General features: G+C 47.8%; 1 protein-coding gene and 1 pseudogene across 1 annotated transcript; one reads left to right on the top strand and one right to left on the bottom strand.

The window, feature by feature from the left end:
* The first annotated feature begins 1,002 nt into the window (after window positions 1–1,002).
* Window positions 1,003–2,559, top strand: LOC111157221 (annotated as a pseudogene).
* Window positions 2,560–6,353: 3,794 nt separating this feature from the next.
* On the bottom strand, window positions 6,354–10,237 carry LOC111157305 (ribosomal protein L39). The gene is made up of 3 exons (XM_022518612.1): window positions 10,155–10,237; window positions 8,433–8,536; window positions 6,354–6,607 (listed from the first exon to the last, which is right to left on the bottom strand). The coding sequence occupies exons 1-3, from the start codon at window positions 10,155–10,157 to the stop codon at window positions 6,559–6,561; spliced, it is 156 nt and encodes a 51-aa protein (XP_022374320.1). The 5' UTR covers window positions 10,158–10,237; the 3' UTR covers window positions 6,354–6,558.
* Between the last annotated feature and the right edge of the window lie 5,781 nt (window positions 10,238–16,018).

The raw sequence follows: 16,018 nt of genomic DNA on the forward strand, positions 1-16,018 counted from the left end.
TTAATATTCCAAAACGTCACATGCCTTAACTGCTGATCAGACCAAGACCCTCCGCTTTGGCCCTGTGGACTGTCACCCACACAGCCACAGCTCCCAGGTTCCTAGGTTGGTGAGTTGGTATACTGTAGCTCACTCTTCCAATTTCTGGTCATCACTGGTCCTTAAGCGTTACGGCCATCAGAGTCTGCTAACGGGGTGCTAGGCTGGGGAGCCCTGTGCCATGCCACGCCTACCACTCGTTGCCTCCGCTACGCCCAGCACGGGGTCCCTACAAACCAGATATAGGATTGCCCCCAAACTTGATTCCCCACTTTCTCCTGCTATAGTTTCACCTTCATTCCACACATAATTAGGAAAATCTGTTTCCCTTCCCACCTTTTCCAGACGTTTGCTCTGGCTCCCGTAGTGGCCTGTTACCAGCCTGACATACAGGTGTCTATCTACCAGCTGCTCCCAGGTACCTAGAACAGTGCTTGACACATAAACGCCCAGTAAATCTAGATTTAGTAAATGCCAAAATGGTCTTTTGATTTCTCTCAACCATTTAAAGATGCAGAAATTTAGTTCACAGGCTCTGCAAGACCAGACAGACCAGTTTGATAACCCCCCATTCAGAGGATTCCTACTTGTTTTGAAGACCCGTGGGGGCGCCTGCGTGGCCCAGTTGTTGGACATCTGCCTTTGGCTGGAGTCATGATCCTGGGGTCCTGGAATTGAGCCCTGCATCGGGCTCCCTGCTCGGCGGGAAGCCTGCTTCTCCCTCTCTGACTCCCCCTGCTTGTGTTCCCTCTCTCGTTGTCTCTCTATGTCAAATAAATAAATAAAATCTAAAAAAAAAAAGACTGTCATTAGTCCACCCCTTGGTCCTGGCACGTGGGGTGGCATGTCCCCAGCCCGCCAGCCGCGCACTCGCTCCCTGCTCTCTGTGGTCACGAGGGGTGGCCAGGCCTCAGCGTGAAGCACTGCCACCAGCTAGGGCCGAGCAGCGGCTGCCTGGGCTCCATGGAGGTGAAGGGCAAGTCTGGAGCTGAATTTCATCAGTTTTCACTGGAAAGATTAAAAAAAAACCTGGAGAACTTGAGTTTTACAGGTTACTGCAACATTTTCATAAGATACCCAATGTTAGGGACGCCTAGGTGGCTCAGTCGGTTAAGCCGCTGCCTTCGGCTCAGGTCATGATCCCAGGGTCCTGGAATCGAGTCCCTCATCAGGCTCCTTGCTTGGCAGGGAGCCTGCTTCTCTCTCCACCTCTGCCTGCTGCTCTGCCTGCTTGTGCACTCGAGTTGTCTCTCTCTCTCGCTCTCTCTGACAAATAAATAAATAAAGTCTTAAAATCTTAAAAAAAAAAAAGATACCCAATGTTGATTTTTTTTAAAGATTTTATTCATTTATTTGATAGACAGAGATCACAAGTAGGCTGAGAGACAGGCAGAGAGAGAGAGGAGGAAGCAGGCTCCCCGCTGAGCAGAGAGCCTGACGCGGGGCTCGATCCCAGGACCCTGGGATCATGGCCTGAGCCGAAGGCAGAGGCTTCACCCACTGAGCCACCCAGGTGCCCCCCCAATGTTGATGTTTTAGTAGGCTACGCAGACATCCATGGAGACTTACTACCTAGAAATAATGATGATAATTATCACGAAGTTGTCTCAATGGCCAATTCACTGCTTAGGATTTTTATACAAAAATATTAAGAAGCAGACTACAGTGCCTTTGGTGCGGGCACACTAATAAAGAAGAATGTTGGGTTTGGTTTTTTTTACGATTTTATTTATTTATTTGTCAGAAAGAGAGAGTGCGTACAAGCGCGGGGAGCAGCAGGCAGAGGGAGAAGCAGGCTCCCTGCTGAGCAAGGAGCCTGGTGTGGGACTTGATCCCAGGACCCTGAGATCAGGGCCCAAGCCAAAGGCAGCTGCTTAACCAACTGAGCCACCCAAGCGTCCCAATGAATAATGTTTTAACCAATCTACTGCATCCTGACAACCACAGAAAAAAACCACATATAGTCATTGGTATGCCCCAAGACTTCAGACCTGTGTCTTCTATTACAGACGTGGATATTCTCCAAGAAACACATTGTAGGGTTCGTCTTTACAAATAGGGCACTGAGAAGCCCTTGGGATTCTACATCCGGATGGCTCCAGTGTCACGGTCACATCGCGTGGCTTAGAGAAGGTCCCAGGGATCTTTATATCCAGACTACATCTGGCTCAAAGCACAAGACTATTAGCTGTTAATGATGAAGTTTTAGTAGTTAACAGCATAGAAGTTTCAGGGAAGAGTCTTGATCAAGTAACAGACATGATGATTGCCAACAGCCGCAACCTCGTTATACCCGTGAGACCCGCAAACGAGAGGAATACTGTTGTTCGGAACAGTCAGACTTCGGCAGCTCTGGCCCATCCAAGAGAACAGCCTCCTGGGCTACCCCAGCAGGTAGAACTGAGCTTTGAGCCAGAGGATGGGGACAGTGATGAGGATGACATTATTGAAGGTAACAGAGTGCCGCAGCAGATTCCTAAAGCGGTTCCTAATACTGAGAGCCTCGAATCATTACCATAAACAGAACTCAATTCTGAGTCTGGACAGAATGGTTTTATCCCTTCTAATGAAGTGAGCTTAGCACCTGTAACAAGTGGCAGAAGTACAGAAACACATGCTCCAGATCAAAAACTCTTAGAAGATGGAACGATCATAACACTATGAAACCTTCGTCCGAATGTCCTTGGAGTAAGGATGCCGCAGGGACTTGTAAATCAGGCTAGTTTAAAGCATATGTACCTCTGAACCGGAGACCTCCAGTAGGCATGAGAAAAATAAAATCGCAAGCTTAAAATGTTACTAAAGCAGTAGTTTGATCATTGTTAATACAAACTTTGGTTTGTCAGAGGTTTGTCTTAAAGGGGCCTTTGCTCATGAAATTATGTGCTTTCGCTATTTGTCTCTGCAGAACTGGATGTCAGAGCACTTTCTCAGAACCGAGAGGACCAGATCTTTTCCGTTCGAAGTGGTTGTCATTGCTGTATTTAACCAGCTGTGCGGAGCCCAGTTAGCATTCCCTTTACCTTTTTTTTTTTTAAAGATTTTATTTATTTATTTGACAGACAGAGATCACAAGTAGGCAGAGAGGCAGGCAGAGAGAGGAGAGGAGGGAGCAGGCTCCCCGCTGAGCAGAGAGCCCGATGCGGGGCTCGATCCCAGGACCCTGAGATCATGACCTGAGCCGAAGGCAGAGGCTTAACCCACTGAGCCACCCCGGTGCCCCATACCTATTTTTTTTTTAATTCTAATGTGAAGAAGACTGATTCTGTCCTTTGGTAGCTTGGGGACCTCAGCTCCTATGTTTATGGTTTTTTTAATGTTGTTCCTCTGTGCTCATTGTTATGAGTAATTTTTTCAAATGCTTTTTTTCCCTCTAATATCTAATAAGTCAAACCGACTGCCTGTTTTGAGGAGTTGCTTCCTATGTCATCAAGCACTGAAGCCAGGTTCCTGAATTAAGAAACTCAAACAGCCGTTCAAGTTCAAAGCTTGTCATCCTACAGCTTTCACATTTACTCACATTAGTCTCATTCCACGTGCATATAACTTAATGTTGCAAAAGGCAGTTCTGTAACTGGTAGTATGTGGGACTCCCTTAATCTCCTCTCACCCTCATTCCCGTATCATTGGAAACCATTCCTTTTGTTGCTGGTGTGTGTTTTGTTGGTGTGCTTTTATACTCTCATGTATTTGAGCAGTAGGCATCATTCTGGATTTTAAAATGCACCCAAATTAAGAGATTTTTACACACAGGACAACTTGAGTGCTTTTTTATATGAGATACTTGATTTTTTCCTTAATGGGATTTCTAGGAACCCTGCCTACACTTTACCAAAAAAATTATATATATTCACCTTGGACAGGTAGAGTTTATTGGTATTAATTTTATGAGGCTATTTATTACTTTCCAATGCATCCACTTAGAACAAGTGAAGGGTAAGGCTGCTAACTTCCATTCCTCACCCGATTTCCCTGTACAACAGGCCTGTATACAGAAACCCGGGACGGTGTGAAGTACTAATTTGCCTGTGGCTTATGGCTACTTCTCTAGGAGTCACTCATTTTATGGTAGGGCTAGAATGGGTATCTTTGTAACAGTTGCATGCTATGGAATTGGTTATTTTCTCTCCATGGTAAAGATGAAGAAGTCTTGGACTGAAAGAAGGTCACTTGACTCAGAATACCTATTTTGTTCACATTACCACTAGACAGATTATCACTGAACTATTAATTGCACATTATGTAATGCAATGTACCTTTTTGTTGAATTCACCCAAGTTCTTCCACTCCTACACCACCATTTGTTCATGGCATTCCAGCTTTAATCTTCTGTGAGGTATAGGAATTTGACTCTATGTCGGCAAAATGTGAACATGTAGGTCAAATTTCATTTGTTGGTGCAGAGGCTCGATGTTTTGAGTAAAAATCCTTTCACATACTTTTTTTTTAAATATTTCATTTATTTGGGGCGCCTGGCAGTGGGTTAAGCCTCTGCCTTCAGCTCGGGTCATGATCCCAGGGTCCTGGGATTGAGCCCCGCATCAGGCTCTCTGCTCAGCGGGGAGCCTGCCTCCCCCTCTCTCTCTGCCTACTTGTGATCTGTCAAATAAATAAAATCTTAAAAAAAAAAGATTTCATTTATTTGAGAATGAGAGAGCGAGCAAACATGAGAGGGTTAAGATCAGAGGGAGAAGCAGACTCCCCGCAGAGCAGGGAGATGATCCTGGGACTCCAGGACTATGACCTGAGCCAAAGGCAGTCGCTCAACCAATCGAGCCACCCAGGCGCCCCATGTACTTTTTTTTTTAACCAAGTTTTAATATCTGAACTTTTCTCTTGGGGAAAAATACTTCAGGGTTTGACTTTTTGTTCAAATTTTAACTATACAGACTTGTCTTGTGTGTATGCATGAAAATGGAAATCAAAGCTGCTAGTGCTTTTTAATTATCCTAAGGGTATAGATCATGGTGTTTAAACTAGATTTCTCATTTAAATGATTGGTGAAATACTAGTTGTATTGTAAAACCAACAGATCTTGGTTCTACAAAATGTCGGTTCATTGGTAGTCTGAATCAATTATTTCAAGTGTACCTTAACAGAGATATCAGTGGATTCAACATAGAATTTTACAGTACAAAAGACAAGCCTAACTGAATTTTGTTCTGTATCTTGAGTAAATTTATATTGTTCTCAGCAATCAACAAAATATATGCACTTTTGTGAACTATGAATGTTCTAATTTTACCTGCGACGTTTTTTACATGAATGATGCTTTATGTTTCAACTATCAAATCTATTTTAGTACAGTTCTATTATAAAAAAAAATGTTCATCATCGGGGCGCCTGGGTGGCTCAGTGGGTTAAAGCCTCTGCCTTCGGCTCAGGTCATGTTCCCAGGGTCCTGGGATCGAGCCCCGCATCAGGCTCTCTGCTCAGCGGGGAGCCTGCTTCCTCCTCTCTCTCTCTCTGCCTGCCTCTCTGCCTACTTGTGATCTGTCAAATAAATAAATAAAATCTTTAAAAAAAAGTTCATTATCACCAAATGAACTTTGATTTTAAAAATCAAATTAGCTTTAGTTGTTTATTATGTTCTACAGTTATAGACTTGTATCACTTCTCAGCCTTTTGGCTAAGATCAAGTGTACAAATACAGACTTGTAAACGAAAACTGGCATAGAGCAGCAGATAAAGATGCTATTTAAAAATGCACTATACCGGGGCGCCTGGGTGGCTTAGAGGGTTGGGGCCTCTGTCTTCGGCTCGGGTTGTGGTCCCGGGGTCCTGGGATTGGGCCCTGCAGGGAGCCTGTTTCCCCCTCTCTGTCTCTGCCTGCCTCTCTGCCCGCTTGTGGTCTCTGTCAAATAAATAAATAAAATCTTAAAAAAAATTTTTAAAAAAAGAGAAAAAGAATGTGCTACACCCACAGGTATGATGACGACACATATATTCACTTCCCACAAGGTGTAAGAGCCATTAGCCACATGGAGCTTCTTAATTAAAATTAAATAAAAATTCAAAAGTCAGTTCTTTATTCAAACTGGCCATGCTTTGTTTTTTAAGATTTTGTTTGAGAAAGAGCATGAGTGGGGTGTGGGGAGGGGCAGAGGGACAAGGAGACCCCCGCCCCCCTCCCCAGAAGCTGACTGGAGCCTAACTAAGGCAGGCGCTTAAGGCACTGAGCCAACCCAGGTGCCCCCTAGCCACAATTTACACACTTGGTCGTGAAGGGACATTTCTATCACTGCAGAAAGTTCCGTTGGTGATCTAACAGGAGGGGGAATTCAGTACTTCACAAATCAGAAACACAACAGCAGTACAGCTCAAACGCCTCACATTTATTACCAAACCAACCGACTGGTGCAGAGCTATAGTAACAGAAAAATCTTTCGCTGATAAGTGGTATCTATTGGCCAGGCAGAAAGGTGTTTACAGGGTGATGGAATAGAACACATGATCTTCAAGTAGCTTAATTAAATACGTGGTGCCCATTAGGTGTGACATCGCATGATGTGGGACGCCTTAGAGACCCAGCTTGGTTCTCCTCCAGTGCCTCCTCTTGGAGTTGTACCTGCACAGAAAGACACTGCTGGTTACAAGGGCAGTCTGACCTCAATTCCGCTGCCCCCATTCACCACAAACCCTGCCTTGTCAGTACCATAAAATCCTTAAAAGGCAACGGGTCCCGTTTTCCCTTCCTTTAACAGGTTTGGCGCTCTCTCTGGAGAGTAAACAGTGATTTGCTAGATGTGTTTAAGAACTCATCAATTCAAATCTTCACCTCTCCAAATGATTCCAGGCTAGGAAAACACACTGGCTCTTAAAGGAGACTGGACCCGTGGGGAAGCTCTCGCCCCTCCCAAGAGCACCCCCACCTACTTTGGATTCATACCCGGGGGCTAGACCCAGACACATTTCTTTCGAACACTCCCCAACTTCATCCAAAGCAACATTTCTACCCATGGGTCACCCACAAGTAAAAGCCCCCACATTCATTTTTATGAAAGACCAACACCCCCGATCATTTCAGTATCAAAGCAAGAGATCTGCAGGGCTAAGGCTACCTCAGAATTGTCCATGTCACTCTGTAACGACTTTACCCTCATGAAGGCAAAATCAAACAGGACTGACACAGATTTTCTTTCAGCAGGATAATGTCAGCACGTCCACAAAAGGAAGCACTGTAATTGCAACCTGCTTTCAGTACACTTTTTTCTTTTAAGATTGTATTTATTTATTGGACAGAGAGAGAGAGGTCACAAGTAGACAGAGAGGCAGGCAGAGAGGGAGAAGCAAGCTCCCCGCTAAGCAGAGAGCCCGATGCGGGGCTCGATCCTAGGACCCTGAGATCGTGACCCGAACTGAAGGCAGAGGCCTAACCCGCTGAGCCACGCAGGTGTCCCTCAGTACACTTTTAAAAAGCTGCAAGACAGCTGACTTTAACAGAAAGATCATTCAACTGTTGCCAGTTCCCTGGGGCTGAGTTGTATACTTTTTTTTTTAAGAGTTTATTTATTTATTTGATAGACAGAGATCACAAGTAGGCAGAGAGGTAGGCAGAGAGAGAGAGAGGAGGAAACAGGCTCCCTGCTGAGCAGAGAGCCTGATATGGGACTCGATCCCAGGACCCTGAGATCATGATCCGAGCCAAAGGCAGAGGCCTAACCCACTGAGCCACCCAGGCGCCCTACTACTTCATTTTAAACCAATCCAAGTTCTGGAAGGTGTTTAACACACAGGGGCTTGTCACTGGATGTAAGCCCTTGAGCAAATACCACCAATTTTTGTGATGCTTATTTTTCTTTCTTTGGAGACCTGTCTCAAGGTCCACCTGGCCCCCCAGAGAGCAGTGAGACTGAAAGGCGCACAGAAAGGCGCACAGGAGACCTGAGTTTTAGGTTTAGCTTTGCTTGTTAGCCTAGGTGACCCTGGAGGCCCTCTGTAGCCATCTGAATAATGTCTTTCCCCCCAAACCATCAATTCAACTACTTCTGCAGTGGACAGCAATCACCCAATCTTTCAAAAAGATAAAACACCTCAAGATGGACTGAGTGAGCAACATGGTCTTTCCCACTGTGATGAGTAAGGAGGATAGCCTTCCACCTTACCTTCTGGCACAGACTGAAAACAACAGGAAATTAACAAATACTGGCCTGTCTACCCTGAATCCCAGAGGCAGCCTGGGCTGCTGTACAGAAACACGGAGAAAGCACGTTGTAAAAACGACCACAGGGCAACCCTCTCGGGTCCCCTCCCTCCTCGGGAGCTCTGTACTATCACTTTGCTATCACTCAATAAACCTTGCTTTGCTGCCCACCAAAAGCCTAATTAGCTAAAAATAAACTAAAATACAACAGCAACCACAAAAACAAGCTGGTGGTTGTGGGGGTCCTTACCTGATTTTATTACCAGTTTTCATCCGAATCCACTGGGGAATGGGACGATTCTGCTTTTGTTTCTTGGCCAGGAATCGCTTGATTCTGAAAGTCTTGTGAGAAGACTGGGAAGGAAACGTAATCAATTTAGACAGCAACACCGAGAGCTTGCTCCACGGATTCAAAGTCAGATGCCCTCAATCCACAAACATCTGAATGCTTCACCTATACCAAAACCAACGTTCTCAACGCTAAACTCATCCTTCCTTTGCTCTGTTCCTCACAACTTCTGGAGGCAGATACCATAATCCCCACCGTTTGAGTAAAAATCAGCAATAAAAGTCAGGAAAGCAAGTAACCTACCCCAAATCAGAATATTAACGCACAGAGCTGGAATCCAAACCCAGGTCATGCATGCTCCAAGGCTAGGATAACTTCCAGTTGTCCCTGCTGTCACCCCAGGACCCAGAGGACCATTGGGGATGGCTGGAGAACTTGGTTTTCTCAAAAGAACACAGCTTTTTGTCAACCAGAACAATCTAGCGCTTGCAAGTCAAGGAGTTTCAGTGCACAATGTAAAACAGGGATAGCTAACCACACGGAGAGCGCAGGCGCCAGAGCGAGCGAGGGGCGGGGCAGGAGGAGTCAGTCCCCTGGCAGAGCCGATTCCTCGCTGAGGGCGGAGCCAGATGCAGGCCTGGATCCCAGGACCCTGAGATCATGACGGTAGCCGAAATCAAGAGTGGGCCGCTTAAACGACTGTGCCACCCAAGCGTCTCCCCGCCCCAATTCATTTTGGCATGAATTCTACTCTATTAAAATATATTTTCAAGGACGACTTTCCCAAATTCTCATTTCATTTTCTGCCTTTAAGAGCCCGGATCATCCAAGTCCAACCTCGTCCACTCCCGCTCCTCCGTTTGCCGTACAATCCGGAAATGGCAGGAGTGGTAGTCTCAAGTCTGGCCAACGTGGTCCAACACACCTTGCACCTTGCATAACAGGGGCCCATTACAAAGAAGGCAAAGACTACATCCTTGTCTCCCAGCTCACTAGAGCAGCTGTAAATTTCCTGCCAACTAAAAAAACCAGATACCGATCCCTCTCCATACCTCGAAACACACAGCAATTTTAATTTCTCAGAAAACGATCACAGGTAAAACCCACGACCACAATTGTCCGCAGCTGGCATTTTACTAAGAACGCCCGAATGGCACGCAGATCCACACCGCGGCACCCCTCCTTCCAGGTGCTTCCACGGGGAGATGCTAAGTCCCTGAACAAAGGACTAACAAGTCCCGTAAGCTCCTAACGTGGTATGATCCTGGGCGCCACCTTAAAAAACTTCCAAAAAACCAGCAGACCCCATTCCCTTCTCGATGCCTGGCACGTGCGGCGGGCACCCCACTGTCTGGCCACGATTTCTGGAGTGGACACCCCCCCACCCCAGAACCACAGTTCGCTCCAGAAGGGCGAAGGCCAGTGGGAAGCCCTGCTAGCCGGGGCGGCGCACAAAGCACCACCCCTCGGCCCTCGCATCGCCAGATTAGCCAGCCCCTCCTTGATCCCTTGCTAACTTCCCGCCAGGCCCGCGGACTGGAGCGGTGGCCGAACTCGACCTTCCCTGAAAAAAGGCTTTAAAAGGGCCCCCGCACCTCGACGCAGAGTGTGGCGCCGGCGAGCTCGCAGAGACCTCAGGTTTCGGGAAACCACCCCGGAGCCGATGGGAACGGATGAACTTACCATGGTCAATTAACAGCGAGCGACACACAACAGGATGGCGGCGAAAAGGAGAAAGAAAGAAGCGGCCGGAAGGACGTATTTAGAAGACGCAGCCGAGGGCGGAGCTTAGAAGCCAGAGCCCCAGGCCCAAATCCCCCGCTCCGCCCCCGCGCGTATCCGCGCTGCCGTGGGAATTTGGCAAACCGGGTCTGTGGGTGAGAAAAGGGATTCGCTTTGCAACACTTCGTAAGTGCGTTCCTCGGGAGCCTGTCAGTGTGCTAAGTGCACCGTGCTTCGTGGGTGAGGCCCACAGCCCGTGGTAGATGCCACAGGGGGAGCCCTTCCCAAAGGCGGAGGGAGCAGAGCGGGCGGGGCTGACGTCCAGGGCGGGCGGGGGAGACGTCACGTCCGAGTACAAGGTCCTTCGGTCCTGGGCTTGGGAGGGAGCGGTGGGAGGACTAACCTCCGCCGGGGTGGCCCGGCGGCACCCATCTCCGCCATGTCTTGATCTGGCCGGGCCGCACTGGACGGGAAGGGATGGCGATGATGGAGGAAGCAAGAGAGGGCGGCGGGGGCTGCCCTAGGAGGATCCGGTAAGCCCAGGGAAGAGGTTGCTAATCGAGGTCCGAGCGGAGAAAGTTCGGGACAAGCTTTTCCTTGGCTGCTAGGAATGCCAGACTTTTGACCCACTTTGCAAAATGTATGGGAACTAATGGCATACGTTTTGGATGTTAATGATCCCCGTTTTCGTGGTTTTTTTTTCTCCACATTTAAAAAACAAAAACTTCTCTGTATATTTGCAGTCACCTCAAGCGGTTTTTGCACCAGTAGATTAAGGTAAGGGTTTTTAACCTGGGGTCCACAAATGGTCCATGGATAGAATTCACAGAATACATGAACTTGGATGGGAAAAAAAAATCGCAACTTCGTTATTATAAAACTGTCTGAAATTTAACCCTTTCTTTATTTACAAACGTAGGCGGCAAACTGTAGTGGCATTAACACTACCTGTGACTTTGTCACCAATGGAAATCAAAGGTGGTTTCATATTACATTGCAGTTGATGGAGGCCTCTTGAAATATCATTTATACACTCATCACTTCTTTGGAATTACAGTACAGTAGACCCTTGAACAATATGGGTTTGAACTTCATGGGTCCACTTATAGGTGGATATTTTCGATTAATACAGTACAGAACTATAAATGTGTTTTCCTTATGATTTCCTTTTTTATTTTTTTTAAAGATTTTTTTATTTATTTGTCAGAGAGAGAGAGGGAGAGAGAGCAAGCACAGGCAGACAGAATGGCAGGCAGAGGCAGAGGGAGAAGCAGGCTCCCTGATGAGCAAGGAGCCCGATGTGGGACTCGATCCCAGGACGCTGGGATCATGACCTGAGCCGAAGGCAGCTGCTTAACCAACTGAGCCACCCAGGCGTCCCCTTATGATTTCCTTTTTTAAAAAAGATTTTATTTGACAGAGAGAGAGAGCACAAGCAGGGGGAGTGGCAGAGGGAGAGGGGGCGGACTCCCCATTGACCAGAGAGCCTGACATGGGACTGGATCCCAGGACCATGGATGGGATCATGACCTGAGCTGAAGGCAGAGACTTCACCGACTGAGCCACCCAGGCGCTCCCCCGCCTTTTTTTGAGAGAGAGAGAGATTAGGGGAGCAGATGTGCAGAGGGAGAAGAAGAGAGAGGGAGAATCTTAAGCGGGCTCCAGGCCCAGTGCAGAGCCCATCTCAGGGCTTGATCTAATGATCCTGAGATCATGACCTAAGCGGAAATCAAACTGACTAATAATAATAGCAGTAGGGCTATTAAGTTTTGGGGGAGTCAAAAAGTTACATGCAGATTTTCCCCTGCGCTAGGTTGACACCTCTAATCCCTGCATTGTTCAAGGATCAGCTATAGTTATTAGACCCATAAGGAGAACTATGTTAAGAAGACTTTTAAAATAAATTTAGTCAATTTTGGGGCGCCTGGGTGGCTCAGTGGGTTAAAGCCTCTACCTTCAGCTCAGGTCATGATTCCAGGGTCCTGGGATTGAGCCCCGCATCGGGCTCTCTGATCCGTGGAGAGCTGTTTCCTCCTCTCTCTGTCTGTGCCTGCCTCTCTGCCTACTTGTGATCTCTCTCTCACATTTCAACCCGCACACCAGCTCCCCCTCTGCTCCCCCTCCGCTCCCCCTCCAGCTCCCCTCCAGCTCCCCCTCTGACTCCTACTCTTCAGCCTGTGTCCCCTCAGGGCCACCGGGAGCAGGTAGAGCAGGTACCGGGGAGGGTAAATCATCTTTTTAATTCTTACAGCTTTATAGGGGCGCTCTTCATTCTACCGGGATTTCCTTCTGCCTTGCATGCTACCCATTCTGTTTCTTTTGCTGATTCTTCCTTATTTCAACTCCTTTTTGACATTAGAGAGCCCCAAGGTTCAGTTTTGGACTTCTTCTCTTTTCTATATACACTCCCTCCTTTGACAATTTCATCCAATATCAAGGCTCTAAATTCTCTTGGTTGATGATACCCAAACATATATCTCCAGCTTGGACCTTCCTTGAACTCCTGCTACCTTCCCAACATCCAGTTAGATGTCAATTACATGTCTAATATCCAGTTAGATGCCTTAAACTTAATATGTCCCCAACAGACCTCCTGATCTTCCTCCCCCCACCCACCCAACAGGGTCCCTCAAAGTCCCTCATTTAAAACAATGGCACCTCCATTCTTCCTGTGGCTTGGGCTACAATTTATCTTCCACTCTTCTCTCTCACATCCCGCATTGGGTTTGTCAGCAAATCTGGTCAGCTTGAATTGGAGATGTATCCAGAACCCGAGGACTTCTCATCACCTCTGCACGGGTCCAAGCCACCCGCTCTCACCTAGATAATTTTAAGGCTCCTCGCCGGTCTCCCTTCTTCTGTTCTGGCTTCTCTACAGCAGCTGGAGTGACCCTTTCGAGACCTAAGGCAGATCACATCAGTCCTCTGCTCAACACTCTCCAGTGGCTCCCCATCCCTCTCCTAATAAAAGACAGTACATGAGGGGCACTTGGGTGGCTCAGTTGGTTAAGCATCTGCCTTCGGCTCAGGTCATGATCCTGGGGTCCGGGATCGAGCCCCATCTCAGGCTCCCCACGCAGTGGGAAGCCTGCTTTTCCCTCTCCCACTCTCCCTGCTTGTGTTCCCGCTCTTGCTGCATCTCTCTCTGTCAAATATGTAATAAATAAAATCTTTTTTTTTTAAAGTACAGGAATTTTCCATGGCCTGAAAAGCCCTACCCAGTTGGTTGGACTACCTTACCTCTCCGACCCAACCTCCTGCTATTCTAACTCTCACTTAGTTTGCTAAAGCCTCACGGACCTCCTTGCCCTTCCCTACACACTCCAGACACAGTTCTCTTCACAGCCTTAGTCCTAGGTGTTCTCCCTGCTCGGGACTCCCATTTCCCCAGGTAGCCCGTGGCTGGTCTCCTCATGTCCTGCAAGTCAAGGCTTAAATGTCTCCAGTTAAGAGAGACCACTCCCCCCAACATTCTCTAGCCCCACTCCCTACTTTTCTCGGTAATACTTAGCACCTTCCCGCCTGTCATATCACTTATTGGTCATCTAATTCCATGTCGGAATGAATCTCAGTGGGGGCAGAGAGATTTTTTTTAAACTTTTTTTTTAAGATTTTATTTATTTATTTCACAGACAGAAATCACAAGTAGGCAGAGAGGCAGGCAGAGAGAGAGGAGGAAGCAGGCTCCTCCCTGAGCAGAGAGCCCGATGCAGGACTCGATCCTGGGACTTGATCCCAGGATGCTGGGATCATGACCTGAGCCAAAGGCAGAGGCTTAACTCACTGAGCCACCCAGGCACCCCTTTTTTAAACTTTTTATTTTGAAATAATCGGGGGTTCATGAGAACTCCCCCAAACCTACAGAGAAGTCCTGTGCACCTTCCACTCAGCCTGCTGGAGGGTCCGTGTCTTGCTTCACTAATGTAAATTGACGAGAATTGACATTGGAAATTGACATTGGAACAATCCAAAGAGCTTACTCAGAATTCACCAGTTATATATGCACTTGTCTGTGTGTGTGTATGTCTGGTTCTATATAGTTTTATCCCATGTGTAACTCGCGGAACTACCACCATGATAAAATACAGAACTGTCCTATTACCACAAGCCTCCATGAGGGCAGGGTGTTTTGTGTTTTTTGTTTTTTGTGGTTTTTTTTGTCAGATTTGTTTGCTCCCATACCCCCAGCACCAAGACCCAAGCCCGACACATGGTAGGCCCGGGTGTCTGTTGAACTGAAAAGGGCACTAAGTGAAGGCTGGCTGACTATGAAGTCAGGATGACCGGAGTTCGAATACCAACAGCGCAACGCACAATCCACGTGACCTTGGATCCATCGACCAGCCTGTCCATGCCTCAGTTCTCTCTTCCGGAAAATGGGGATAAACACTACTACTTAACTCCCAGCGTTCTGGCAAGGCTTCGTGGTCACCGGTCAGACACGTCGAGCACCTACGAAGCCCTGTGTTCATATCCACCTGGCCCATGACCGCCGTCCGGCTCCGTACACGGCAGCCGTGATTAATTTCATTCCCTTGTGTTGTAACAGGGCAGACAGTGCTAGGAACCAAATAAACTATTACAAGAATGTTGAAGGGGTGCTGATTGCTGGCTGAGAGGAGGGGGTGGCATTTGAATCCAGCCTTAGAAGGGGGGCAGTGGTGTTATGGGATGACTTGAGTTCCCCTATAATTTGTACGTGGAAGCCCTAGCCCAGTCCCTGAGAATGTGACTATTTGGAGGCAGGGCCTTAACAGAGGTGAATTAGTTAAGATGAGCCTTGCTCCTGTGGACCCTAGTCCAATCGGCCTGGTGTCCTTATCAGAAGAGAGTAGGACACACAGGAAGACAGCAGGGACGCTCAGAGACCATGTGAGAACACAGTGGAAGGTGGCCGGCCCTCTGCAAGCCAGTCAGGCCTCAGGAGAAACCAGACCTGCTGATGCCTTGACTGTGGCCTTCTAGCCTCCAGAACCATGAGAAGTTTCGGTCGTTTGAGGCACCGAGTCTGGCGTTTTGTTAGGGTAGCCCTAGCAGATGAGTACAGGTGCGATGAGGACATGGGCAGTTGGGGAGGAGAGCGCTGTAGCCCAAGGCACAGCATGTCACCAGAGTGCGGAAGGCAAGTTTCAGGGACCAGAATCTAGCAGAGCTGGGTCCCACAGGTCTCAGAAGGGACAGGGCTCTGAAGAGGCTCTAGGATTTGCCCTCAGGTGCTCCCTGGTGCCTGTGAGAGGTGGGCCCCTACAGATGGGAGGTGAGGAAGGTGGTGAGAAGGGGAGAGACTGAGCAGTGAGGTGGGGCAGGGCTTGAGGGGACGAAGATGCTTTTAAGATGTTTGCGCGCGAAGAGAAGGAGATAAAGAAGGATCCTTAGGGTGGTGAGCTCAAGAGCTGGTTGTTTTGGTAGATCTGTGCAGAAGAAGATGGGAAGGAGAGAGATTAAAGTTGCAAGGAAGTGCAGGTATAGTGGGAACACAAGGCAGGCTGAAGGGCATTGGAGAGGAGCTTCCCTTGAAAAGAACAGTCATTTCCTGCAGTGGGAGGGAAGACAAAAAACATGAAGAGACAATGTTTTTTGTAAATTAAGTTTCTAAATTCTGTAAATATTTGGGACGCCTGGGTGGCTCAGTTAGTTAAGCGGCTACCTTCGGCTCAGGTCATGATCTCAGGGTCCTGGGATCGAGTCCCACATCGGGCTCTCTACTTGGCGGGGAGCCTGCTTCCCCTCCCGCCCCGCCTGCCTCTCTGCCTACATGTGATCTCTCTGTCAAATAAATAAATAAAATCTTAAAAAAAAGAGAGAGAGACTAAAACATTTGCCAC

Source organism: Enhydra lutris, unplaced genomic scaffold (genome assembly GCF_002288905.1).
Source record: "Enhydra lutris kenyoni isolate GAN:26980312 unplaced genomic scaffold, ASM228890v2 scaffoldscaffold53, whole genome shotgun sequence".
Taxonomy (NCBI): Eukaryota; Metazoa; Chordata; class Mammalia; order Carnivora; family Mustelidae; genus Enhydra; species Enhydra lutris.

Coding starts and splice junctions, on each gene's coding strand:
- LOC111157305 (XM_022518612.1), bottom strand. Junction 6,608..8,432: donor AAAACTGGTAATAAAATCAG/GTAAGGACCCCC, acceptor CTTTCTGTGCAG/GTACAACTCCAAGAGGAGGC.